Raw genomic sequence first — 26,523 nt, 5'->3', positions numbered from 1 at the left:
TTGCAAAGCAGGAGCTTGAAATGTTTATATAACAACAACAACAACAACAACATGACCTTCGCCCCACAACAATTAAATACAATATTAAATATATTGATCTACTTTACATGATGGTTGGAGATATAAGAAGTTCATCCCGGTAGGGATGAAACGGTGCTGCTTTCATTGCCTGGAGCTACTCTTCTTTTGCTAGAATTTCCCAAGTTCACATTAAATCCCAGAGGGTTTTAAAGGGTAATATAATATTTCCCCCCCCCCCCATCTTTTTATTTGTTACAAATAAAAATATGGAATGCTTCACGAATTTGCATGTCATCCTTGCGCAGGGGCCATGCTAATCTTCTCTGTATCGTTCCAATTTTAGTATATGTGCTGCCGAATATGGAAAAAGTTTAAAGTTTATTTTTAGAAATAGAAATATTGTAAAATTACTGAGTGTTAGAAAAATGTTGGAATGAAATCTTATGGCTTTAGTAGAAATGTTATAAGGAGTTAAGCATAAATAAGCATTATAGTATTAATGGAAAATAAGGGTAAAAATAAGTTAAGATATTTATATGACAGAAAATAGAGAAAGATGGAAAGGAATTGCTGAAACAATTAATAGAAGTGGAATACAAAAAGGGAGGTGAGAGGAGGTCGATGAAACAAGGGTATGAAAGATAGAGTACTGAAATGGTATGATGTATGTTTTTAAATTGTTTTTGTTTTGTTTTGTTTAGGTCAATGGGTCAATGTTGTGTTTTGTATTGTTTATATATTGTATTGTATTGTTTTTTCCCTTTCTTGGTTTTTTTTTCTTTTTGTCATTTTTCTTCTCTTTCTTTTTTGTAAGTTTTAAAAGTAATAAATATTATTTTTTTTAAAAAAAAAAAGGGTAATATAATAATTAGTATGGGGCTTTCAAGTGTTCAGTATTCGTGTAGCGCCTATGGGAGGAAACATTACATTTGTGGGTTTGTTACTTTAGAGAAGAAAAAAGAGGTGACCTGACAAGAGATGTATAGAATTACACATTGTGATATGGAGAAAGCATATAGGAAAGGGGTTTTTTCCCCTCCCCCTCACATAACACTAGAACCCAGGTCCACCCAACAAAGCTGAGTGTTGGAAGATTCGGAACAGAGAAAAGAAAGGACTGCTTCATGCAGTGTGCAGTTAACCTGTGGAACTCCCTCCCACTAAAGGCAGTGATGGTCACAAAACTGGATGGCTTTATAAGGTAAAGGTAAAGGGACCCCTGACCATTAGGTCCAGTCGTGGCCAACTCTGGGGTTGCGGCGCTCATCTCACTTTATTGGCCGAGGGAGCCGGCGTACAGCTTCCAGGTCATGTGGCCAGCATGACTAAGCCGCTTCTGGCGAACCAGAGCAGCGCACGGAAACGCCGTTTACCTTCCTGCCAGAGTGGTACCTATTTATCTACTTGCACTTTGAGGTGCTTTCGAACTGCTAGGTAGGCAAGAGCTGGGACTGAGCAACGGGAGCTCACCCCGTCGTGGGGATTTGAACCGCTGACCTTCTGATCGGCAAGTCCTAGGCTCTGTGGTTTAACCCACAGCGCCACCCGCGTCCCTTGGTTTTATTAGAGATCTACACAAATTCATGGAGGACAAGGCTATCAATGGCTACTAGCCAATATGGTTGTACTGTGCTTCCATAGTTGGAGGCTGTGACGCTTCAGAAGTCCACTTGTTGGGAGCCACAGAAGGGTGCTCTTGCACTCGGGTCCTACTTGCCGCTTTCTCACAGGAATTTTGGGGAACAGGATGCTGAATTAGAGGGCCCATTGGCCTGATCTAGCAGGTTGCTGTTAGCAAGGTAAAAAGGTAAAGGACCCCTGGACAGTTAAGCCCAGCCAAAAGTGACTATGGGGTTGCGGCGCTCATCTTGCTTTCAGGCCGAGGGAGCAGGCGTTTGTCCACAAACAGCTTTCCGGGTCATGTGGCCAGCATGACTAAACTGCTTCTGGCACAACATAACACCATGGCGGAAACCAGAGCGCACAGAAATGCCGTTTACCATCCCACCACCACAGTGATGCCTATTTATCTACTTGCACTGGCGTGCTTTCGAACTGCTAGGTTGGCAGGAGCTGGGACAGAGCAACACTCTGTTGCAGGGATTCAAACTGCCAACCTTCTGATCGGCAAGCCCACTGACAACCCACCGGAACCTTCCCCAGAATCCGGCTCTTGACCCTTTTGATTCCTGATCACTTCCGCAAGCTCCCAACATTCCCTGACGCCTCAGTTCCGCCTCCCTCACCTCACACAGGCCTTCTTCTGGGCCATCTAGCTCCACCTCCATCTTTGCTGCCCCCACCCCCATCTCTTTGGAATCCACCTGTCGCCTCCATGGCATCTCCTCCACAGGCCTCATGACTGAATTTAAGAAACCTTTGGGACACTTTTACCTCAGGCTTTTGAGGCAAAGGCATCAATTGTGGCTTCTCGCAGCAAAGAGTATCCGGGAGCTCATTGGGATGGCCTTGGGACCATCTCCCAGCCTAACCTACTTCACAGGGTTGTCGTGAGGGCAAAATGGAGGAGAAAACCATGGATGCTGCTTTCAGCTCCTTGGAGAAACAGGCAGGATTGTAATTTTGTGGTTGTTAGAGCCTGGATAGCTCACTTGATTAGAGTGTGGTGCTGATAACACCAAGGTTGCGAGTTTGATCCCTGTCTGTGACAGCTGCATATTCCTGCATTTCAGGGGGTTGGACTAGATGATCCTCAGGGTCCCTTCCAACTCTATGATTCTATGAAAATAAACACACAGACTTCCTGGAAACAGGGATATACATCACACATGGATTTATTATTATTATACTTCAGTTTATACAACGTGTTATTATCAACAAAAATGTAATAATGATAATGAAGGCTGAGCAATAAGCACCAATAGAAAAATAGCCTGAGGTTAGACAGTTTTTTCCTTTAAAAAAAAATATTGAGGAAGCCAAGTTCATTAGTTTCAATGAGCCTACTCTGAGTAAGATGGCCATTGGGCATAACTCTATATCTGTTAGAGGAGGGATGGGGAACTCGTGATGTTGTGGGAGGGATGGGGGACTCCTGATGTGGGAGTCCAACTCCCATCAACCCCAGCCAGCATGGGGTGATGGGAGTCACAGTTCAGCAACATCTGGAGACATCTGGTCCCCCATACGTGGATTACAGGTGCTTGAGAGCTGGACGCATCATCCAGAAATGAAGTTCCCTGCTGTGTCTCTGCATGAGTGGCTGATCCAGCTTTTATTAAGACTGATTAAAACACGGATGAGTAGCCTATGACCCGTCAGGTAGGTGTATAAGCCAATAGTGAGAGGTGGTGGCAGTCGGAGTCCAGTGTAGGAAAAAGAAGGAATAAAGTCCAGGCTGTTCAGTCAGACCAGAAGGGAAACTGCTGCGATCACCAATGGGCCAACCGAACAGACTATCTCTAAATCGCTGCATGGACTGTCTCCCAAGTCCCTAGTCCTCTGAGATTTGCATGAGCAGGAGGGTCCTGGTCATTCGGATTGCCTCGGTCCTCCTGATATCCAGGAAGTTCTGGCCGCTGGTTTCCGGGATCTGCTTGAAGGCATAAATTAAGATGGCTACGCAGAGAGGCCAAAAGAGGAGAAAGCTGTAAGGCTCAATGTGTATCTGGAGAGAAAAAAAGAGAGAAAAAGATAGAGAGATATAGGACTTGGGCATGATATGGAATGTGTGTAAGAGAAAAAGATAGTAGCAGCCACACCAACTCAAGTAAAATGGCAGGCAGGCAAGCAAGCAGCATGGGTGGCAGGCAGCCCATGCAAGCTGTCTAACGGGGCAGAGATTGGAGGCACTTCTCAGAGCAGTTTGGCAAACTGCTCTCTGAAGCACCCTTTGTTATGTACTGAAGTTCTCACCCTGGGCCAGCAAGGGGATACTGTAGATAGTTTTCACTCAGGTCCACATATGCAAATAAGGGATTGAAAGTGACGTTCAGTGATTGGATAGTTACAGAAAATGGTTACTGTTGAATTCTAGTGGAGCTCTATATAAGCAGGCTGGCTGAACCCTTCAGTTCTGTTCTGTTCTGTTCTGGCCTGTGAATAAACAAGAGCTGTTTGAAGAATCGCTGTGTCGTCTGATATGTTCACAGACAACTTAACACCCTTGTTCAACACAGCTAAAGCAAGGTTTAATGGAGGGGGCAGGTGCTTCAGAAAACCAGTCTCTGAAGGAGGAATGGCTTCTGAAAGTAACAGACTATGCAGAAATGACAAAGCTGACAGCAAAACCAAGAGATCGAAATGATGAACTTTTTAATAGATGAGTGGAGGCCTTTTTGGGACTATTTGAAAAAGCATTATAGCCAAATGAAATCGCAGGCAGGATTTGAGATACGAGCAGTGGACAAAAAACGATAAAATAATTGTACTAGAGGGATTTTTATTTATTTTTTGTAATAGAGAAGAATTTATTATATAAAGCAGCAGAAAAGGGTTTGAATAAAAACACTGGGTGGGTGGGAAGCCCTTCTATGAAACATAGTCGTTATGTAATTATCTAATTTGAGAAATTTTGGAAATCTTTATCTTAACTGCAAAGGAGGCCAGCTACAGAATGCACATTTAAAGCAGCAAAGTCAACACACAAAAAAACATTATCTTAAACATTTCAAAAGAAAACATTGCTAAAGGAAGTCAAGTATCAAATACACATTCAAAACAGCACAATTATCCGGAGAATAAAATGTTATCATAAGCATAGAACATTGCCACTGCTACTCCCAATGGTCCCTTATGGCAGGTGGAGTCTGTGGAAGTTCAGGTTCAGTGACCTGGGACTCCTCTAAGAGAACCTTGGATGTATTAGCCAAAGCCGCTTACCTCCATCTGAAGGAACACGACTCCGATAACGAATTTGCAGAACCAGTGAACACAGCCCCCAGCCATGAAGGCAGTGGACCGGGATGACTGAAGGAACAGTTCTGCTACAATCACCACTGGAACTGGATCTGGGCCGGGAGAGAGAGAATGCCCCATTTTCATTTTCACTAATAATATTATAATATTTTTTTATTTATACCCTGCCCATCTGGCTGGGCCTCCCCAGCCACTCTGGTAGGCTTCTAACAAAATCTTAAAAGTACATTAAAACATCAGCCATTAAAAACTTCCCTAAACAGGGAAGTTTATCTATGCTACTCAACTCTTGTGCTTCCTCAAGGAGTCCTGAACATCCTGGCCATATATTTAAAACACTACGATGCCACTTTGAACGGTTGTGGTTTCCTCCAGAGAATTATGGGAGCTGCCATTTGTTAGAGGTGCAGAGAGTGGCTAGGAGGCCCCTATTCCGCCCCCCCGAACTGAAATTCTTAGACCGGTTTAACAACCAACTCTTCTTCTCAAAGAACTCTGTGAGGGGAGTAGAGCAGGCATAGGCAAACTGGGCCCTCCAGATGTTTTGGGACTACAATTCCCATCATCCCTGACCACTGGTCCTGTTAGCTAGGGATCATGGGAGTTGTAGTCCCAAAACATCTGGAGGGCCCAGTTTGCCTATGCCTGGAGTAGAGGATTCTCCCAATAACTCTCGGCACCCATAACAAACTACAGCTCCCAGAATTCCTTGGGGGAAGCCATGACTGCTTGATGTGCTATGATTCTGCTTTAAATGTATGGTTGGGAATGTGGCCCAGGTAAAGGCTTAGGGTTGTAGCCAGTGAAATTATACACAGAAAAGACCTACTGAAATTAGCGAACTGATGTTAGCCACGTTCTCTAGCTTCAATGGATCTACTCTGAGCAGCACGAATGTTGGATATTACCCTTAGCTTCCCCTTCAGACTTATGATGATGTTTGGCAGCACACTTACACAGCTGTTTGGGGTGTTTCTGTGTGGCATTGCATATATTTTTACGGACTGAGTGTGTCTTTGTCCAACTATGTCAGCACAGTGGTACCTTGGTTTAAGAACAGCTTAGTTTATGAACAACTTGGATTAAGAACGCCGCAAACCCGGAAGTAGGTGTTTTGGTTTGTGAACTTTGCCTTGGAAGCAGAACATGTTCCGCTTCCTGTTGAGTGTAAATTGAGTCCCCCGCTGCTATGGGAAAGAACGCCTTATTTTAAGAACGCTTTGATTTAAGAACGGACTTCCGCAACGGATTAAGTTCGTAAACCAAGGTACCACTGTAGTGGAGAGCTCAGTGTAACAAGAGATGGACAAGTCTCATAAATCATCTTCATCAGAGAGCTTACCTGGCCCAATGGACTGTCCAATGAGGAAGAGAGTAACGAAAGATGAGCTGACATATGACATCCACCAGATGGTCTTCTGTTGGAGAAAAGGACTCACAGTTCAGGCAGAGACAGTGCTGTGGTTGCAAATGACATAGATACTCCACTACTGCAATCATTATCATCAGAAACCCCTATTTAATAGGACCGTGACTGTGTTCCTATGCCTGGGCATAAGCTCCATTGAACTCAGTGGTGCTTTCTTCTCCCCAGTATCAACCATCTCAGATCCTACGATCAGCAGGTGGTGCCACTAGGGATTGCCCAGCTGGCATTGACACATAACAGGGCCTTTTCAGTGGTGGCTCCTTGCCTGTGGAATGTCCTCCCTGGTGTGGTGTGTGTCTCACCCTTTCCCTTCATTACTTACTTTCAGGAATTTAATAACACTCTTGTTTAACCTAGGCATTTGATAGCTGAAAGACACTGCTCCTGACAACCCTATGATCACCAGCTAAGAGTGTTTTTAACTGTTCTTTTAATACATAAAAAGGTTTTTAACTGGTTTTAGGGTGTTTTAAAACTGCTTTGAGTTGCGTTGGGTTTTTTTGTAAAAAAACCCCATTGTTGCATCTTTTATCCTGGGCTCCTTTGAGAGGAAGGGAGGAAGAAAAATCAAAACAACAACATGGTTTAATTAACAGCCTATCTGCTCTACCCTGCAAAATTCCTCAGTTTTATACTGGTTCAATTGTCATCACCTCCTGCAAGCAATTCTTGGAACTGCAGTTTGGTGCCAGAAATTCCTGAGCTACCCCCATAGAGCTACGATTTTGTCAATGTGTAAATGTTCATGTTCCATAACTGTAGAAATAAATGAACAAATAAATAAAATTATAGGGTTTTATCCAATGCCAGTCCAACTCAGAGCAGACTCACTGAAGTTAATGGACTTTAGCTCATCTTGGCTGGTATGAAGCTTTCTATCCCACCTTTTCCTATGAGGAAGTCCAGGTGGCACACACATGATTCTCCCTCTCCCACAATAACCCTGTGAGGTAGGTTAGGCGGAGAGGCAGGGGCTGGCCTCAAGGTCACACCCAGTGAGTTTTGTGACCCAAGTGGGGATTCGAACCCTGTTCTCCCCAACACCCCAATCCGACAATCTAATCCATGGGTAGGCAAACTAAGGCCCAGGGGCCAGATCCAGCCCAATCACCTTCTAAATCCAGCCCGCGGACGGTCCGGGAATCGGCGTGTTTTTACATGAGTAGAATGTGTGCTTTTATTTAAAATGCATCTCTGGGTTATTTGTGGGGTGTTTTTACATGAGTAGAATGTGTGCTTTTACAATGGTACCTCAGGTTAAGAACTTAATTTGTTCTGGAAGTCCGTTCTTAACCTGAAACTGTTCTTAACCTGAGGTACCACTTTAGCTAATGGGGCCTCCCGCTGCCTCCACGCCTCCACCGCCAAGCGATTTCTGTTCTGATCCTGAAGCAAAGTTCTTAACCTGAGGTACTATTTCTGGGTTAGCGGAGTCTGTAACCTGAAGCGTCTGTAAGCTGAGGTACCACTGTATTTAAAATGCATCTCTGGGTTATTTGTGGGGCATAGGAATTCATTCACCCCCCCCCCAAAAAAAAATAGTCCAGCCCCCCACAAGGTCTGAGGGGCAGTGGACCGGCTCCCTGCTGAAAAAGCTTGCTGACCCCTGATCTAATCACTGCACCACACCAGCTCCCCCACCACACCACATAATTATAATGGGTTCCCTCTGAGTAGGATTCAGTTGACTGCAACCCATAATTTCCATTAAAGCAGCATCCACTACACAAAATCGGCATCATTCATCATTTGATGCTCTCCTCCATGTGCTATCTCCATACAGTGGCAACAGGAGAATGGTCTTTTCAGTGGTGGCACCTGCTTATGAAATGCTCTCTTCCCAGAGAGGTTCACCATCACTAACTACTTGGGGGCACCAGGCAAAAATGTTTCTTTTCAGCCACGGTCAGGCAGTTTGGGATATTGTGGCCTCCTTTGTTTCATGCATAAGAATGCTTTTAGCTTTTATTTTATTTCAGTTTTGGTTTTCATTCTTGTCTTGCATTGCAAGTCCCATTGGGACTTTACTTTCTGCAAACAAAAAACACTAACAAATGCAACAGGTAAATTATTATTTATCATTATCCCAAGAACGGAGGGCGCTGCATTGGTGGGTGCTTAGCGTCAGACATCAAGAGTTGGTGGACTTGCAATACAGACCTGTAATTCAATCGCCATGGCTAAGAGGACGCAGGTGATGCTACAGATCCCCAAGCCACTGAGTAGCAGATTTCTGTGCCCCGAAGAGTCAGCAAAACGGATCTAACAGATACAAAAATAAAAAAGGAAGTTAGAAAGAGAGAGGAATGTCTATTGAGCATACATTCTGTTTGTTTTTTGGTTTTGATTTTTTTGAGTTTGGATTTGATATCCTGCTTTATCACTACCCTAAGGAGTCTCGAAGTGGCTAACAATCTCCTTTTCCCTTCCTCCCCCACAACAAACACTCTGTGAGGTGAGTGAGGATGAGAGACTTCAGAGAGAAGTGTGACTAGCCCAAGGTCACCCAGCAGCTGCATGTGGAGGAGCGGGGAAGCAAACCCGGTTCACCAGATTACAAGTCCACTGCTCATAATGGCATTGTAGAGATGTTGGGAATTGAACCTAGGACCTTTTGCCTGCAAAGCAAATGCTCTACCATTGAACTTTAGCCCTACAGACATAGGAATATAAGAAACTATCTTATATTGAGTGAAGCCCATTAGCCAATTGAACTCACTACAGTGGTGCCCCGCAAGACGAATGCCTCGCAAGACGAAAAACTCGCTAGACGAAAGAGTTTTCTGTCTTTTGAGGTGCTTCGCAAGACGAATTTCCCTATGGGCTTGCTTTGCAAGACGAAACGTCTTGCGAGTTCTTGCGTGTTTTTTCCCTCCCCCCCCCCTTTTTCTAAGCCGCTAAGCCGCTAATAGCCGCTAAGCCGCTAAGCCGCTAATAACCGCTAAGCCACTAAGCCGCTAATAGCGCTAAGCAGCTAAGCCGCTAATAGCCGTGCTTTGCAAGACGAAAAAACCGCAAGACGAAGAGACTCGCGGAACGGATTAATTTCGTCTTGCGCGGCACCACTGTATTGTCTACACTGGCTAGCAGCAGCTCTCCAGAGTTTCTGGCAGAGTACATTCCCATTATTTGCAGGGAGATGTCAGCTACTTAATGGGTGACCATATTCATTAGCTTACAGGGAGATTAGATAATTCCAGTGCATTTCCTTGTTGCTTCCAGCATTTTTGGGAAGAGGGTTTGTTGCGCTAAACCTCCCAATCAGCTCTCGCCGCTCGGTGTGAATTGGCTATATTGTGATTAGGAACCTAAGAAGCTCCCTTGTGCTAAGTCAGACCATTGCATCCCTCTAGCTCAGCAATGTCTGCACTGACTGGCAGTAGTTTTGCAGGGTTTCAGCCAGGGTGTCTTCCCCAGCCTTGAGATACTGGGGATTGAACCTAGGACCTTCTGCCTGCAAAGCAGATGCTCTAACATTGAACTATAGCCCCACAGACATAGGAATATAAGAAACTATCTTATATTGAGTGAAGCCTATTAGCCAATCGAACTCAGTATTGTCTACACTGGCTGGCAGCAGCTCTCCAGAGTTTCTGGCAGAGTACATTCCCATCCCAACCTGGAGATGCAACTGGGGATCGAGCCCATCTGAAACCCACCCGAAATTAGCAACAGCCTGGATGGGCCCAGAGATGGAAGCTCTGTTTTCACTTAACCCTAAGCCAAACCAGGCACTCAGCTATACAGCTGCAAATAAAACGTTTAAACTGTGTTGTAAAGTGCATTATACAAATGTGACACTAGATGGCGATGGTGAGCTATGGCAAATCCAATATATTTTTCAAAACTTTTTTACAAAAGCATTTCCACAGCGTTTTTTATATTCCACCCAGATCTCTGGAGAGGCGATGGCAGCCGTTTTGCCCCTTCTCTGATCCTCCTGCTGTGAGCTAAGCCATGGTTTGTCTTTGCATGCCATCCGAACCTGGACTTGTGGTTTGTCTGTAGGAAACTGGAACAACTCAGCCAGCTTAACACAGGCGCACACTATAAAAGTGCTGGCCTTTGGAGTAGGCCAAGGGTAGAAGCATTACAAGGAGGAGCTAAACATTCATATCAGGGGAGACCAACATGGTGCCTTCTAGACATTTTGGACTACAATTCCCATCAGCCCCAGCCTGTGTGACCAATGCTTAGGGATTATGGAGTTGTAGTCCACAAGATCTGGAGCTCACCATGTTGGCGTTGATGTAGAAATGGGAGAGAATCTTACCACCAGGAGAGTTATGAACATAAGCATAATGTATATCGTTATGCTGATATACCCGACAATTTTCTTTTCTAACCCCATAGACATGTAGAGTATCTCCATATAATAGCTGGCCTGAAAAGAGAAACAGACATTCTTAGCTGAATGATGACCCCCTATGAGGATACAGACAAATCTGTCCATTTCAGTTTCTGTCGTTTTTTCAGTCTTAATTTCGGTTCTCCACAGAGAGCCAGTGAGGAGGGGGATTTTTCACTGCTCAATATCCCACCCACCTCAAAGCAGCCAGCAATGGCGCCAGGCAGGCTTCCCTGGGGAAAGCATCCCACACGCAGGAGCCATCACCAAAAAGGCCCGTTCTCCTTGGGGAGATTGCCCTACCGCGTTAATGCCAGTGAGCTGCTGCCCGCCCATCAAGACGACAGCAGAGACGAGGTGGTTCCATATGTCATCGAAGTGATACATCGTAAAGATGCCCATATCCTTTTCCAATTCCTCGGAGAGGTCCTCCTCGTGGAGCTCTTCGATTTCATCCTCCACGTTGTCGCAGCCCCTTAGCTTCACCAAGGCTGTGTGGAAGGAGACGACTGGCTTACTAGTGCCACAGACCACCCATGTCAGCTCAGCAGCATTTGGAGGGTTCTTAGGGCCCCCCATCCCCAGTCTCTACACACCGCCTCTTCCAGCACTGGGGGCTGGTGCCTGCTGGAACTGATTTGGCAGAGGTCAGGGAGGCCAACAGTAGGGGGCGCCAGAGCGAACGGCTGGGGGCGCTAGAGCCAATGGTAGGTAAAGCCAATGATTTCTAGCTTTGTCCCCATCTTCTTCCTCCCCCCCCTGCTGAGTTCAACACTGAGCCTAAGGAGAACATAGCCAGTTTATGCAGAGATTAGACTACAGCATACAATCAGTCTATATTTAACATTCTTTCAGATATCTTTACGGGGTGGTTATATGATAAGGGGGACGCGGGTGGTGCTGTGGGTTAAACCACAGAGCCTAGGACTTGCCAATCAGAAGGCTGGCGGTTTGAATCCCCTCAACGGGGTGAGCTCCTGCCAACCTAGCAGTTCCAAAGCACGTCAAAGTGCAAGTAGATAAATAGGTACCGCTCTGGCGGGAAGGGAAACGGCGTTTCCGTGTGCTGCTCTGGTTCACCAGAAGCGGCTTAGTCATGCTGGCCACACGAGCCGGAAGCTGTACGCCGGCTCCCTCGGCCAATAAAGCGAGATGAGCGCTGCAACCCCAGAGTCGGTCACGACTGGACCTAAGGGTCAGAGGTCCCTTTACCTTTACTATATGACAAGGAGCATTCTCTGGTTTGCTTTTGGGTTGTTTTTACATTTTCCCTTTAACCGTTCATTCATTCCATACTTTCCTCCATCACTTTCCAAACGACCAAAAGTCAATTTAAAAAAAAGAAGAAGAAGAAGAAGAAGAAGTAGATTTGTTGTCCTCGGGCAAAATAGCATTTTAAAATCACTTTCAATGTGCAAAACTTTTCGAGGATGCACAGGAATCCCTCTTGCAAAGTAGCAGGAGTTTGGAAGGCACCCTGCAAATTTTCTTGTGCTACAACTACGTGTGGCATGGAGAAAGTGGATGGAGGGAAGCTTCTCCCCCCCCCCCTCTAGAATTCACCAACATCCTAGGAAGCTGAATGTTGAAAGATTCAGGACAGACAAAAGAAATGACTTCAGTGCACTACCAAACTCTCTCCTGCAGGAGGCAGCGACGGCCAGCGAACTTGAATGGCTTTAAAAGAGGATTGGGCAAAATCATGGAGAGGAAGGCTATAGTATCAACCACTGCTAGTTTTGATGGTTGTGTTCCTTTAAACACCTTCCAGTCCCTGTCTATCTTCTCTTTTGAGACCATATTGAAAAATCAGAACTCCTATTAGAATAAACAAGTTCTGTTTTAAATACTGAAATACTAAATAAGATGGATTAAAAAAGGTACCCCTGCTCGTACGGGCCAGTCGTGACCGACTCTAGGGTTGCGCGCTCATCTCGCTCAAGAGGCTGGGAGCCGGCGCCGTCTGAAGACACTTCCGGGTCACGTGGCCAGGGTGGCGAAGCTGCAGCTGGCGAGCCAGCACCAGTGCCGCACATGGAAACGCCGTTTACCTTCCCGCTATAAAGCGGTACCTATTTATCTACTTGCACTTAGGGGTGCTTTCGAACTGCTAGGTGGGCAGGAGCTGGGACCGAACGACGGGACCTCACCCCGCCGCGGGGATTCGAACCGCTGACCTTACGATCAGCAAGTCCTAGGCCCTGAGGTTTTACCCACAGTGCCACCTGCGTCCCCCAAAAAGATGGATAACAATGTACAATAGAAAAATTAAAAAATAATACAATACAATAAATACAATAAAAAATACAATAAAAAATAAGATGGATAACAATGTACAATAGAAAAAGGAGCATGAAATTAGGCTAAAGGTGTGTGAAAGAAAGTAATAGAAGTGGAAAGAAATTGCAATTGAGTAGATTGGAAGTCTAACACAAAGGTGGGATGAGGGGTGGTGGATGGTGATGGGAAAAGGAATTATCTATGGGATTGAGTGTAGGTACGTTTGAACATTTTTAACGATTGTATGAAATGTATGTTTGTATGCTTGTATATTCGCAATATGTGTGTATTAATGTTGAATTATTTTTATAAAAAAATAAATAAAATGAAATTGAAATACTTTATTGTCACTTGTACAACTTGTATACAGTGAGATTACATGAGCACCCCCCCACACACCCACACCCACACTCAGCTCTCTTGGTCTTAATACCCCTCGTTTACTGACACACACACACAAAACCCAAAAGTCAGTTGCCCTGTTGTTATCTTTTCATTGAGTGGCCTAACAGCCCACGGATAGAAGCTGTTCTTTACCCTGTTGGTGCGAATCATCATGCTTCTATATCTTCTGCTTGTTCCTTCTCACTGGCCACTGTGAGAACAGGATGGTGAACTAGATGGGTCATTGGCCTGATCCAGCAGGCTCTTATTCGGCTGCCTTGCACAGAAAGTGTAAACAGCAGCGCTTTTGGTGCTCACTCACTTTGGTGGGTCTACTCTAACTAGCGGCGTACAACCCTGGGCTTAAAGATTTGGGGAACAAAGACTGATGATAATAACCACATCCACATGTTTTTTCCATTCAGTTTCTACCTTCTCTGGCTGCTTCTTCGTCATGCCTCTGAATCAGGAGGTACCGAGGACTTTCGGGGAAGAAGGGCAGGAAGATGAGCTGAAATAATGCCGGAACCCCAGTGAGGCTCAGCAGGAACGGCCAACCTGCACACAGATGGTAAGAGACATGAAATGTGATAGCACAACTAGGTGGCTAATCCATAGACCAGAGACAGTATCTGGCCCCCGCCAAGGTATGTGTTGTCCCCCCGCCCTGCTCTGCCACCTCAGTGTGAATTTCTTTTTTAAAAAAATCATTTTTATGGTGTTTTCGTTATAAACAATAACAAAGAAAAAGCAAAGAATGACTGGATAGGAATAACCAGACAGTATAAACCAAGCATTATAGGAGCAAGGCATAAACCTGAAGACCATTGTTATAAGAATTTTAAGGTCTCAAATATAGAATAAATATTCATAAATGCACACATATCTAAATATATGAACCATGTGTCTGAAATAGTACAAGAGAGCAATCCTGAAGCCATTTTGACTCCCCCAATGACCTTAAATATTCCTCTGCAGTCAGGGAGGCAAATGGGGAAAGCCTTCCCATTGTCTTTTGCTTACAAATCCTGTCTTAAGGGCGTATTTGTGTATGAATAGGGTGAGCGTGTGACCTGGATTCAGGAACTTAAGTATTAACCACCACAAAAGAATGCCCAGGCTGCCCAGGTGTCAAGAGGTCAAAAGGGGCATCTCTCAGACTTACCTTCTTGGGTCCCTAGGAGTTTGTCAAGCCCAAATATGCGAGCCATCAGGCTACCAAATATGATAAAGAAATGGCCAGTGATGGCTATGGCTCCTCGCAGGTTTTCGGGGGCAATCTCTGTGAGGTACATGGGAACCACGCTAAAGGAGATCCCTGTTGACAAGGTAAAAAAAAAAAGACAATTGAATGTGCATAGGCTACGCGCAGAAGCATCTGAACATATTCCTGGGTTGGCAGGCAAAGCAAAGTCCTACTCAGAGCAGACTGTTACAAAAGCTGGGTGCCTGCCCCTCCCTCTGCCAAGCGGTGGCAAGAGTCCATCAGGTGCCAGGCACACATCCAGGGTCTGTGTCCCTTTGGAGAACAGAAGACGTGGCAAAGACGGTCGTACTTCAAGAAATATGGTTCATTCACCTATTTACACCTTCCGTCTGCATGGAGGAAGTCCGGATCTTACAACATGGCCCACAGGGAACTTTTCGCCTACCTCTCCAAGACAGGTAAAGGTAATGGGACCCCTGACCATTAGGTCCAGTCGTGGCTGACTCTGGGGTTGCGGCGCTCATCTCGCTTTATTGGCCGAGGAGCCGGCGTACAGCTTCCAGGTCATGTGGCCAGAATGACTAAGCCGCTTCTGGCGAACCAGAGCTGCGCACGGAAATGTCGTTTACCTTCCCGCTGGAGTGGTACCTATTTATCTACTTGCACTTTGACATGCTTTTGAACTGCTAGGTGGGCAGGAGCTGGGACCAAGCAACGGGAGCTCACCCCATTGCGGGGATTCAAACCGCCAACCTTCTGATCGGCAGGTCCTAGGCTCTGTAGATCTCAGCGTTTTTTTGTCCCTTCTTCCTCCCAGAAAACCCCTTGCCCTTCCCCAGAGCAGTTACCCTGGCAACCTTCCAAATCCCCAGTCTCTGTTCACACCTGGGGGCGACAGGGGAGTTCCATTGTCTTGTTAATGGTCTCTGTTGTACTCTTGATAGCTGTAGCTATCAAGATTGGTTTACATAAGCCAGCCCAGGATTTCCTTGTCTGGCCCAGCTCTGCAGTTGGTGTCTTAGTCCATATCCCAATTAATCAAAATCCGAACATTTCCTTCATTCCTAGGGCTTAGGAGGATTCCCTCCCCCACCCCTGTGCCCCCAGATCTATAACAAGACTCATTGGACTGTTGCCAAGCAGGTGTTGATTTCTTTTTTCCATTTCTGAAAATATTTAGGGCATTTATAACAAAAATACAGAGTGCTTTTTTTCTTTAAAAATATTTAGGGGTACTCTCATTTTCCTACTCATATTGAAATACTGCCCCTCAATGAGGCCAAACTTAGATTCACAAAATGTTTAGGAGTAAGCATAACCCTTCGTCCACCCAGAAGAAAAGCACTGAAAATACATAAAAACATACAATACAAACTGTGTACAAAAAAGTTAAAAGACACTTAGTGTAGCTCAAAGTAGACCTGTTGGAAATTATTCAATTATTTCACAAAAAGTATATAATACTTTAAAAAAAACAACCAACCTTAAAGCAGCCTTATAGCAGCAGTTTACAAAAAGAATAGAACAATGAAATTATTTATAACCTTCAAAAAAAGGAAAACGATTTAAATCATCGATAAGCTAAAAGTCACATTGAAACACACATGCCAAAAAGTGTCTGCTTGACATCAATAGGCAGTGAGTTCCAAAGTGTAGGTAAAAAAACAATTTCTTGGCAAACGCAGAATCAAACCTGCAACTGTGCCAGTTCTGCAGATCAAAGTGATCAAGTGGGCATATATGGGGTAATATGATCTGATAGGTACTAATAAACCTACAGTAAGTGAGCCATGCCCATTATCTTCAATGGGTCTACTCTGAGTAGGACTAGTCTTGGACCAACAACCCGTTGAAGTGAATGGACACGGCTCACTGAAATTTATTAATTTCAGTGGGTCTCCTATAAGTATAACTTAGCTGGGAAAACCTTGGGAAGTTGTGGGCTCTCCTTGGAGATTTTGAAAGCAGAGGTTGAATGCTCATCTGTTACGGATGCTTTAGCTGAGATTCCTGCCTTGCAGGGGTTGGGCTAGATGACCCCCTGGGGGCCCTTTCCAACTCTATGATTCTTTTCCCGCCCCTATGACCAAGGACCACTATACAGCTGTCTGTAGGAAGCAAAGCAGCCACCCCCAAAACATTTGCAGGCGCGAAACAGTAAACAAGCCAATACCACCCCAATACAATCACAATCACAATAATTGTGAATGCACAATATACAGGATGTCTGGAGGGGCCCAGGTCAAAGGACATGCATGCCCAGCATATATATTTAAACAACACCTCCTGTCTCCGACTCACCTGCACATATTCCAATAACCAAACGTGAAAAGATGATGAACTCAAAGGAGTGCACTGCTCTGGAGCAGCCCATGAGGACAGCAGAGATTATGGCCAAAATATTATTCACCTGCAAAGTACGTTTTCTGAAAAGGCAAAGGGGAAAAGGGCAGGGTGGATACTGATGGATGTATAAAAGCAGATGGAAAAGTATCAGGCAGAGGAAATTGCAACTGCTATGCTACTGTTACTGCTGCTACAATTTAATTACTGGTACGTTGTCCTGGTTTCGTTAATTGTTGGAAAGGCCAAGCAGCTTATCTCCCTAGCATCTCCACATAGGACTAAGAACACCCCTGTTCTGATTCCCTCGGAGAGCTGCTGCCAGTCAGTGTAGGTCAGTATTCTTTGACTTTAGGTGTTGCTGAACTGCTGCACCCACCATCGCTGACCATTGATTAAACTGGTTTGGGAATGATGGGAATTGTAGTGCAATGACTTTGGGGGACTGAAGGTCAAAGAACACTGGCGTAAACCACGCTGAGCTGGGGAGCTGCTGCCAGTCAGTGTAGACAATACTGAGCTAGGCGGACCATTTGTCTTAAAGGAGGGATAATAGCTCAGCAGTATGAGCGCCTGCTTTGCAAGCAGAAATCCCAGGTCCAGTCCCTGGCATCTCCAGGTAGGGCGAGGGATCTCCCCTGTTTGAAAGCCTGCAGAGCTGCTGCCAGTCAGTGTTGGCAATACTAGGTAGGCCAATGGCCTCATTGAGCATAAGACAGCTTCCTATGCTTTGATGTAGATTCTTTTCCTGTAAAAGAATGGATCAGGAGAAGCCACACAACCTTTCCCCTCCAATGCCCTCCCCATAGTGCTTCCATAGGTCCTGGGATAAGAAAGTCATTCACTAGGATTGCCAGATCTCCAGGTTCGTCCGTCCCCCTCCAGGCAGTAGAGGGAAAGTTTGAATCTCCAGGTGGCAAGAAAGCAAGCAAAATAGAGAGACTAAGAAGACTATGTGTGCTGCTTGTACACTTCAGTTTTTGCAAGACTGCACTGATTCTCATGGTGGGGTATCTGCCTTACTTCGTGCCTTCCTTTTCTCTCCCAATTTACCTCCATCTCCAGGGTTGAGTTATCACAGTACCTGCCACAATTATCTGCCAGAGGAGCCACCAGAAGAGACCCAACCATGCCTCCGACTGGGAAGAATGAAACCGTCAGACCCCACTGGAATAGAAGCAAGCTGTGGTCTATGCTGATGTGATTCCTCCATCGGTAGGTCTCGTTGTAAAAGCTTTTAATGAACTAGGAGAGAAGAGCGTGCAACAGTCAGCATCAGGGTCTTCTTCCTGCACATTAAGCCACAGTAAACCATGGTTTGGGGGCCATGCAGATCTGACCAGGAGGGGCAAGGCAGCCTTGACTACCGTGTTTGTGGTTCTCGTTCAACATCCTTGTTTGCAAACGCACACTCTCTCAACCCCCGTTTGAAGCACACGGCTTTCCCCAAAGCATCCTTGGAACTGTACAGTGGTACCCACCTAGCAGTTTGAAAGCACGTCAAAGTACAAGTAGATAAATAGGTACCACTCCGGTGGGAAGGTAAACGGCGTTTCCATGCGCTGCTCTGGTTCGCTAGAAGCGGCTTAGTCATGCTGGCCACATGACCTGGAAGCTGTATGCCGGCTCCCTTGGCCAATAAAGCAAGATGAGCGCCGCAACCCCAGAGTCGTCCGTGACTGGACCTAATAGTCAGAGGTCCCTTTACCTTTACCTTGGGTTACATACGCTTCAGGTTACAGACTCCGCTAACCCAGAAATAGTACCCCGGGTTAAGAAATTTGCTTCAGGATGAGAACAGAAATCGTGCTCCGTTGGCACGGCAGCAGCAGGAGGTCCCATTAGCTAAAGTGGTGCTTCAGGTTAAGAACAGTTTTAGGTTAAGAACGGACCTCTGGAACAAATTACCGGTAAGTACTTAACGGAGGTACCACTGTAGTTGGTTAAGAGTTCTGGAAACTGTAGCTCTGCAAAAGGGGAGAACAACAGTTCCCAGGATTCTTGGGGGGAATTCATGTCCTTTAAATGTGCAGTAAATATATAGTTTAGGACTTGCCGATCAGAAGGTCGGCGGTTCGAATCCCCACGACGGGGTGAGCTCCTGTTGCTCAGTCCCTGCTCCTGCCCACCTAGCAGTTCGAAAGCACGTCAAACTGCAAGTAGATAAATAGGTACCGCTCCAGCGGGAAGGTAAACAGTGTTTCCATGCGCTGCTCTGGTTCGCTAGAAGCGGCTTAGTCATGCTGGCCACATGACCTGGAAGGTGTACGCCGGCTCCCTCGGCCAATAAAGTGAGATGAGCGCCGCAACCCCAGAGTCGGTCACGACTGGACCTAATGGACAGGGGTCCCTTTACCTTTACCTTTAAATATATAGCGCAGATCTTTCCGCCATGAAGGGAGAAAACATGTCCAGGTGTGGATTAGCGTATCGATGGACCGTGTTACTCACCTGAACCTTCAGTCTCTTTGCTTCTTATTAAACTTATTGTGTGCAAGTGGTCCAAGGTCCCATTTCCCCCCTCCCCCATCTTCTGCAAATGACAGAACAAATACCAGAAATGTCTGTGCTAAATATAAAAAGGTAGAACATTTGCACTGACCCCCTGCAAGGAGTTGCCCACACTACAAGGCTGTTGTGCCTCCTCTCCCTCAGCCATTCCACCAGTGGGAGAGATGGGAAGCTGAGCTCGCTCCATCAGCTTTGCCCCAAAGCTCAGCTCCATCCTCCTGCCCCTGAACTGTGCCACAGCGTAGTGGGGCACAGGGGTGGTTGCCCTGGGTGCAAAATTGTTAGGGTCACAAAATTTTAACACCTGGTGCTGCCTCAATACAGCTGTGTGCTTCTGTCGCTTCTCCATGCGAACCAGGAAGTGACCTCCCCAGAGAAACGATTCTTCTTTTCTTATCTCAGTGACTGCAGTCTCCTGGTTGATGCAGACATTAGGCATAGTTGTCAACTTACAGATTTGAAAATAAGGGTCCGGCAGCCTCGAAAATAAGGGATCAGCAGCCCAAATAAGGGATTTTCCAAGCACAGGTATGTTCAACTTCTGAGCCCCTCCAAGCCAAAGGCAGAAAGCCCAGCCAGCAGCCAAACGAAGCCTCAAGCGGTGGTTCCCACAGCACAGCAACCCGCCAAAGGGGATGCAGCAAGGAAAACCACCGTCACCTCTCCGCTGGGAAGCGCTGAGCAAAAGCAAGTCCCCAGGCAACACGGCCGATTTGATTGGCACAAGGCATGCAAGCTCCACCCCCCCAGTCGTTCTTAGATTCCTTATTGGGTGAGCAACGCAGCCAAGCAACACAGTTGGAGCCTCCCTCCTCCCTGGCCGACAGGGAGGGAGAGAGAGGAGCTGCTTCCTTTGAAACCCGGGAAATTTAAGGGCATCATCAATAAGGGACAGCAGCGGGACACAGCACTGGGATAAGGGACTTTCCTGCCAAATAAGGGACGGTTGACAGCCATGCCGTTAGGCAGTTGAATGTGCATGCCATTTCCCTCCCTCCCTTTCCCATATGGCCCCGGACACTGGCAGTCCATGCTACACCACTGCTGTTCCCGCTGGTCATTAGATGAACTCCCATTGAAGAATTGGTGCCTGAATTTTATTTCCCTGTGCCCTTCCCTCCCTGTCCTTTTCCCTTGCATGTTGTGAATTTATATTGTAAGCCTGCAGGCAGGGATTGTTTTGTTCTAATCAACTGCACGTAAGCCTCTCTGGGAGTCCTGTTGGCTAAAGAATAGAAACATCATAACTAGACACTGGAGACCTGTCAGGAGTAAGCATGGACCAATGGTACCAAATACAGTGGTACCTCAGGTTAAGTACTTAATTCGTTCCAGAGGTCCGTTCTTAACCTGAAACTGTTCTTAACCTGAAGCACCACTTTAGCTAATGGGGCCTCCTGCTGTCGCCACGCTGCCAGAGCACGATTTCTGTTCTCATCCTGAAGCAAAGTTCTTAAGTCAAGGTACTATTTCTGGGTTAGCGGAGTCTGTAACCTGAAGCGTCTGTAACCTGAAGCGTATGTAACCTGAGGTACCACTGTAGTATGGGAAACAGCCTTATTAGAAAAACTAACCAATAAACTGAATCTGACACTGGCACAAATAGAAGAAGACGCCTTCACCCCAGTATGGCTCCCCTTTATCACACACACAGCCCAACAAGACAATGACAAAAATCCACCAACAGCATACAAATCAATATGGCTAACCTGATCCAAAACACCCATCCACCCCACTCACACATGAAAACAAAGACCACCACAGTCAACCACAAATGAACAACCGCACCCTAGGCAAACCCCAACCTCTCTCACCACCAAAGGAACACAAGTGAACAGCAAAGAACCTGCACAAGCAACGCTGACACCAAACCCTACATATATTAAGAATAGCGTGCGAATGCTCTGAATAAATAATAACAGACCATACCTCTGCTGCGTAGTTGATCACAAAGACGTTGTAGCCATATTGGAAAGACGATCCAAAACCAGCAGTCATTGCAGCTAGCACCAGGATGCTTGTCAGTTTCTATTGGAAAAGAGCGGAAGAAACCATGAATTTTAGCGTATGGGATCCAACTGCCATAAATATTTGTTAGCTCCTGATGCATGACACGTTTGCTTGAAAACACGCCTTGCAGGTCTTGATAATGAAAATTCGATCTTGCTAGAATTTAGGGTTGCCATACGTCCAGAATTTCCCAGACATAGCTGGGATATGGCCATCTGTAACAGTGGCCAGGCGGAAAAATGCAGAAAAGACTGGGGAAATCCGGACATATGGCAACCCATGTTGGAAGTGTAATTTTTGGTGAATTTCCTTAAAAATAGCTCAAAAACGTCGTTTTTTGTTTTGAGATTGTGTAAAGCAAGCTCCACAACTTTGCAAAAAAAAATTTTTTTCACTTTTTGAAATACACCCCACCCCCCGGCAGTAGGTAAGCAAAACAAAGGAAATGAGTCTTCTTACCAGTTAGAAACTTTAATGATGACAGCGAAAGAACAAAGAATCCTTGTCCTAGGCATGGTGGTGCTCCCAATTAAGGCTTCCACCCACTTCATCCCTAGTCACCCACATCACTACTGTGTCTTGTAACCTGATCTCATAACCACTGTGGTTTCTGCGCTGCCACCTTACCAGCTCTTCTTTACCTTGGGCTGAGCAGATGAATGTTTCCAGAGACAGTGAATCTGTTAACCCTCTCTCTTCCAGTGTTTCTTCTCCTAGCTGTTCCCCATTTCCCAGCTTCTGCCTTCTGAACTATGTCCATCTGCAAACCACTGTTCCAAATCTATACTGTCCTCCTGCTCCTGGGAATATTCAGGATCCGGATCAGGGGGAGGGGGAGACTCCCACCATTCCTCCTCCATGCAGCCCTACTCAGCACGGTCCCTGACATATGGCAACTCAAATTCTAAGCCTCACTAGATACATAGAATCACAGGCCTACAAGGGACCCCATGGAAATTATCCAGACTGAACCCCTCAAGCCTTATTATAGGCTTACATGTCATTGCCATCCTGGAAAACAGTTGTACCTCATATTCATCAGGGCTGGGTGCCGTGTGGCCTTTTAGATATTGCTGAACTCCAGCTCCCATAATCTCTTGCCACACCAATTGGGGCTGATGGAGTCCAACAACATCTAAAGGCAGCCTTGTATCAGGAGGTTTTTAACGTTTGATGTTGTGTTATGCTTTTTTATATGTGTTGGAAGCCACCCAGAGTGGCTGGGAGAACCAAATCATGTCAACAGGGTATAAATAATAAAATTATTATTATTATTATTATTATTATTATTATTATTATTATTATTATTATGAGTCTGGCAGATGTCCCCATTCTCTGCTTTAGATAGGGTTGCCATATTTCAAGAAATACAAATCCCGACACAAAAAGTTGTTGAGCTTTGGGAAAGTTTCAAAAACCCAGACATTTTGCTGATTACCCAACACACACACCCTGGACGCTGATGCCATCATTGGAATCCCGGATGTACGGCAACCCTACTTTAGATGGCCAATGATTTATAAATGCAACTGGATAGAGCACTCTCCCAACTCACCCTTTCAGTGGGTTTGTCTTCCTCTTCGCTTTTCATTCTCTCTGAAGCAGGGCTCAGTAACCAGGGCTCAGCTGTGGGAGAGGAATTAACAGTCGATGAGCAATATTCAGAAAAGAAACTGTGCAAATGTATAAAACAATGCCAAACCAAGCAGAAGGGCACAGCAACAAAATTACTAAAAACGGTTTCATGATTTAGAATGCCAGGCATAGAAAACAAAACTATAAGTTTGCTTTAAAAAAAAAAAAATCAGTCCCAGGCATGTTTTATATGCTGCAGTAAATACAATATTTAGCCACTCTGGAAGAACTGGATGCATTCTGATCTGAAATGAGTGAAGAAACATAAAACACATCTACCCTGGCAATTTCCATAACAAGAGTTTGATTTAAAAAAAAATATTGAATACATCACAATAAAAAGTGTAATACACAAAAGCAGGGGTAGGCAACCTAAGGCCCATGGGCCAAAAGTGGCCCACGAGGGCCGTTTAACCGGCCTGCGAGCCACCCCTGAACTGAGCCGCCTGCTTGGCGAGTCCCCACGTGCTGCACAAAACTGGCGCAGTGTGGCGCGGAGACTCGCTTCTGCGGTGCCGAAAATCACATCTGTTCAGACGCTGAAAATCGCGGCTGCACGTGTGTGATCCGGCCCACGGAGGGATCTCCACTGGAGCGAACCCAGTCGAGGTAAACCTTGCCGACCCATGCACAAGAGCATGCCATGCAGGGGACTGGGCTAGATGATCTTTGGGGATCCCTTCCTAGTCTATAGAATTGCTCTATGTGTTATTGATACTCACTCTCCCGATTCACAGGGTCATTTTGGTGGATCTGTTCCATATCTGCTATTGGGCCCCTGGAGCACAGATTCACACAAAGTGGCAATCAACCTTGCAGGATTCAAAAGGAATTATTTGAAATGCATATGCAGGACAAAGGTACAGAGCAATAAGCTCGCAATCTGCACACCCCAGTCAGGGTGCGCCCACTTTTTATAGACTATACAAAAAAACAGAGAGTGAGACTTTACATTCTTATCCAATCAGGCTCTAACATTCCATGTTTCTCCTTTTGAAGGTTAACACTTCTTAATTTACTCATTTTTCGTTTGCCTGCCTGCTTATGGCCTTGCCCGTCTTGTAACAGTGGCTTTGATAACAGCATGCTGGAATTTCTATTTCTGAGGCCCTTCAATTTGTGTCGACAATAAGGTTTGCTTGTTTAACCTCCCCTTCAGTGCTCCAGAGTGAAGGCTCTGCAATGCTTTTGAACAGAGAATGGTTTATAGCAGGGGAAGGCAACCTAAGGCCCGGGGGCCGGATGCAGCCCAATCGCCTTCTCAATCCGGCCCGTGGATGGTCCGGGAATCAGTGTGTTTTTCCATGAGTAGAATGTGTGCTTTTATTTAAAACGCATCTCTGGGTTATTTGTGAGGCATAGGAATTTGTTCATATATATTTTTCAAAATATAGTCTGGCCCACCACAAGGTCTGAGGGACAGTGGACCAGCCCATGGCTGAAAAAGGTTGCTGACCCCTGGTTTATAGGATGGAGAGGCAGGGGGATATTATTAGGAGGCTGTTGAGTAAAAGAATAAAAGTGTGAAAACAAAGGTCCATCTGGACCACTAGCAAGCCACCTCCAGGAAGCTCATAAGGAGGGTATGGATATTAACTTGGTCCTCTTCTTTGACCACCAGCATCTTAGTCCAGTGGTCATCACACATATGTGATGACAAATCTCAAATTCACACTTGGAATATTTAAGCAAAGCCAGAAGCTTTGCCAAGTAGTCAAAGAGGGGTTGCTGGAGCCCATTTGGACAGGTAGGGCTGAAGGCAGGGAGCCCAGTACATGAATTAATGGATTGTATGGATAGTTGCAAAACCTGCCTACAGGGCTGTAGCTCTGTAGTATAGCATCTGCCTCCTATCCAGAAGGTCCCAGGTTCAATCCCCAACATCTGCAGGCTTGGCTGGGAGGGACCCCTGCCTGAAGCTCTTGAGAGGTGCTGCCAGACAGTGTAGACAACACAGATCTAGATGGCCCAGTGGTGTGATTCAGTAGAAAGCAGCTTCCTATGTTCCTGTCCAGAGCACTTCCCAGCTAAGGAATGCACACGGCCGAGAGTTAACTCTTTATTGTCACTCAGAGTTGCTTCTACAGCTCTGCAAAACTATGCACACTAGTCTAGGCAGCCATTCCCAGGTCTATGATCTATGGAGCAGTTGCAGCAACTGGGGACCACTCCCCCTCCACCAGTTTATGTACCTTCCCCCAACGAGCTGCGTGCACGTAGTCAGAGACTATGCCTGCGTAGAAGCTGCCTCTGCTCTTCTCACTTCAGTCCGCTCCTGGTTCTGGGAGACAGTGATGCAGAAGAGGGTGGGGAAGCACCCAGCCCTTTGCTTACCTCTTCCTCCCACTCCGAAGCTTCCCCAGCCTTTGATTCTTGCTTCCTGGCTAGTACATTTCCCCACGAATTACTGCCCCGCTCTCCTGAGCCAGATTCCAGCCCCTCTTCCCCCAGTGCACCCTTGTCAGCATCCTGCCAGTCCCTGCCATTTCCTATATCTGGGGGGGGGGGGAATTCAACACAATAGTCACCTTCCCTTCTGGGTAACTGCTTGGGCTGCCCAGTGGTGGTGGGCAGGGCCAGAGGCAAAAGTGGGTAGAGCAATTAATGTGAACTTTACCTTTGCCAAGTAGGCTAGTTTCTACACCCCTCTCTCTCCTCTATCCAGGTGAGCAAGAGTTCAAGGATACATTCCAAGCAGGCAAAATTACTAAGGGTGTGAAGGAAGGCCAGGGTGGGTGGTAGCTTGAGGAGAATTCTGAGGGCCAGATACAGAGGCTTGGAGGGCCAGATTTGGCCCAGGGGGGTGAGCTATTTCATCCCTATTTTAAGGGATTATTTTACAGATGGTCCCAGATTGAATCGCAGGGAATATCCTTGTAGGGCTGGGAATGTCACCTGCCTGAAACCTGGAGCTAAATGGACCATTGGTCTGATTCTGTGTAAGGCATCTTCTTATGTTCCTATGAAACCGATGGAGAGTAAAGCAGTACCTCGGGTTAAGTACTTAATTCGTTCCGGAGGTCCGTTCTTAACCTAAAACTGTTCTTAACCTGAGGTACCACTTTAGCTAATCGGGCCTCCTGCTGCTGCTGCACCACCGGAGCACGATTTCTGTTCTCATCCTGAAGCAAAGTTCTTAACCCGAGGTACTATTTCTGGGTTAGCGGAGTCTGTAACCTGAAGCGTATGTAACCCGAGGTACCACTATAATTCCCACAGGGGCGTTCGGGGATAAATAGGCAGAGAGGACGCAGACTGACCACAGCTTTTCTGTACAGGTGAGTAGAGAATGACGTCAGCCAGTCCCTATTTTCCCTTGAAAACAGGCGCCAGGAAACCAAACACCATTGCGAGATCCAATCAGGAGAACGGCGCCAGGAAGTTCCATGGGAAGCTGTTGGCAGTTGGCAGTGGAGGTGAGAACCAATCACGGCAGGAAGGAGGCAGGGATAGAACAGTGCTGTTCCGAGTCATGGC

The 26,523-nt window shown here is 46.1% G+C and overlaps 1 protein-coding gene across 3 annotated transcripts; it reads right to left on the bottom strand.

The window, feature by feature from the left end:
• Window positions 1–2,861: 2,861 nt before the first annotated feature.
• LOC309346839 (solute carrier family 2, facilitated glucose transporter member 5-like) lies at window positions 2,862–26,451 on the bottom strand. 3 transcript variants are annotated; one of them, XM_081871083.1, is made up of 14 exons: window positions 26,307–26,427; window positions 23,769–23,858; window positions 22,967–23,037; window positions 21,331–21,429; window positions 17,975–18,135; window positions 16,849–16,973; window positions 14,506–14,658; window positions 13,773–13,898; window positions 10,980–11,167; window positions 10,602–10,712; window positions 8,489–8,590; window positions 6,242–6,317; window positions 4,864–4,991; window positions 2,863–3,649 (listed from the first exon to the last, which is right to left on the bottom strand). In XM_081871083.1, exons 2-14 carry the CDS (start codon window positions 23,806–23,808, stop codon window positions 3,476–3,478), a joined length of 1,554 nt encoding a protein of 517 aa, XP_081727209.1. In that variant the 5' UTR covers window positions 23,809–23,858; window positions 26,307–26,427; the 3' UTR covers window positions 2,863–3,475. The 3 variants fall into 3 exon arrangements, with proteins under 3 accessions (XP_081727211.1, XP_081727209.1, XP_081727210.1); XM_081871085.1 differs by lacking the exon at window positions 10,602–10,712 and having other exon boundaries at window positions 2,862–3,649; window positions 26,307–26,430; XM_081871084.1 differs by lacking the exon at window positions 23,769–23,858 and having other exon boundaries at window positions 2,864–3,649; window positions 26,307–26,451.
• Between the last annotated feature and the right edge of the window lie 72 nt (window positions 26,452–26,523).

Source organism: Podarcis erhardii (genome assembly GCF_964252035.2).
Source record: "Podarcis erhardii genome assembly, chromosome: 7".
Lineage (NCBI taxonomy): Eukaryota > Metazoa > Chordata > Lepidosauria > Squamata > Lacertidae > Podarcis > Podarcis erhardii.
Note: the sequence above shows the minus strand (reverse complement) of the source record. Positions and strands in the feature narration are given on the sequence as shown.

Bases quoted from the DNA above. Each gene is read 5' to 3' on its own strand.
- LOC309346839 (XM_081871083.1), bottom strand. From the start codon at position 23,808: ATGGAACAGATCCACCAAAATGACCCTGTGAATCGGGAGA. The intron at 23,038-23,768 runs GTGAGTATCAAT...CCTCTCCCACAG, and splicing joins TGACCCTGTGAATCGGGAGA to CTGAGCCCTGGTTACTGAGC. The intron at 4,992-6,241 runs GTAAGCTCTCTG...CTCCCGGCCCAG, and splicing joins TGGACAGTCCATTGGGCCAG to ATCCAGTTCCAGTGGTGATT.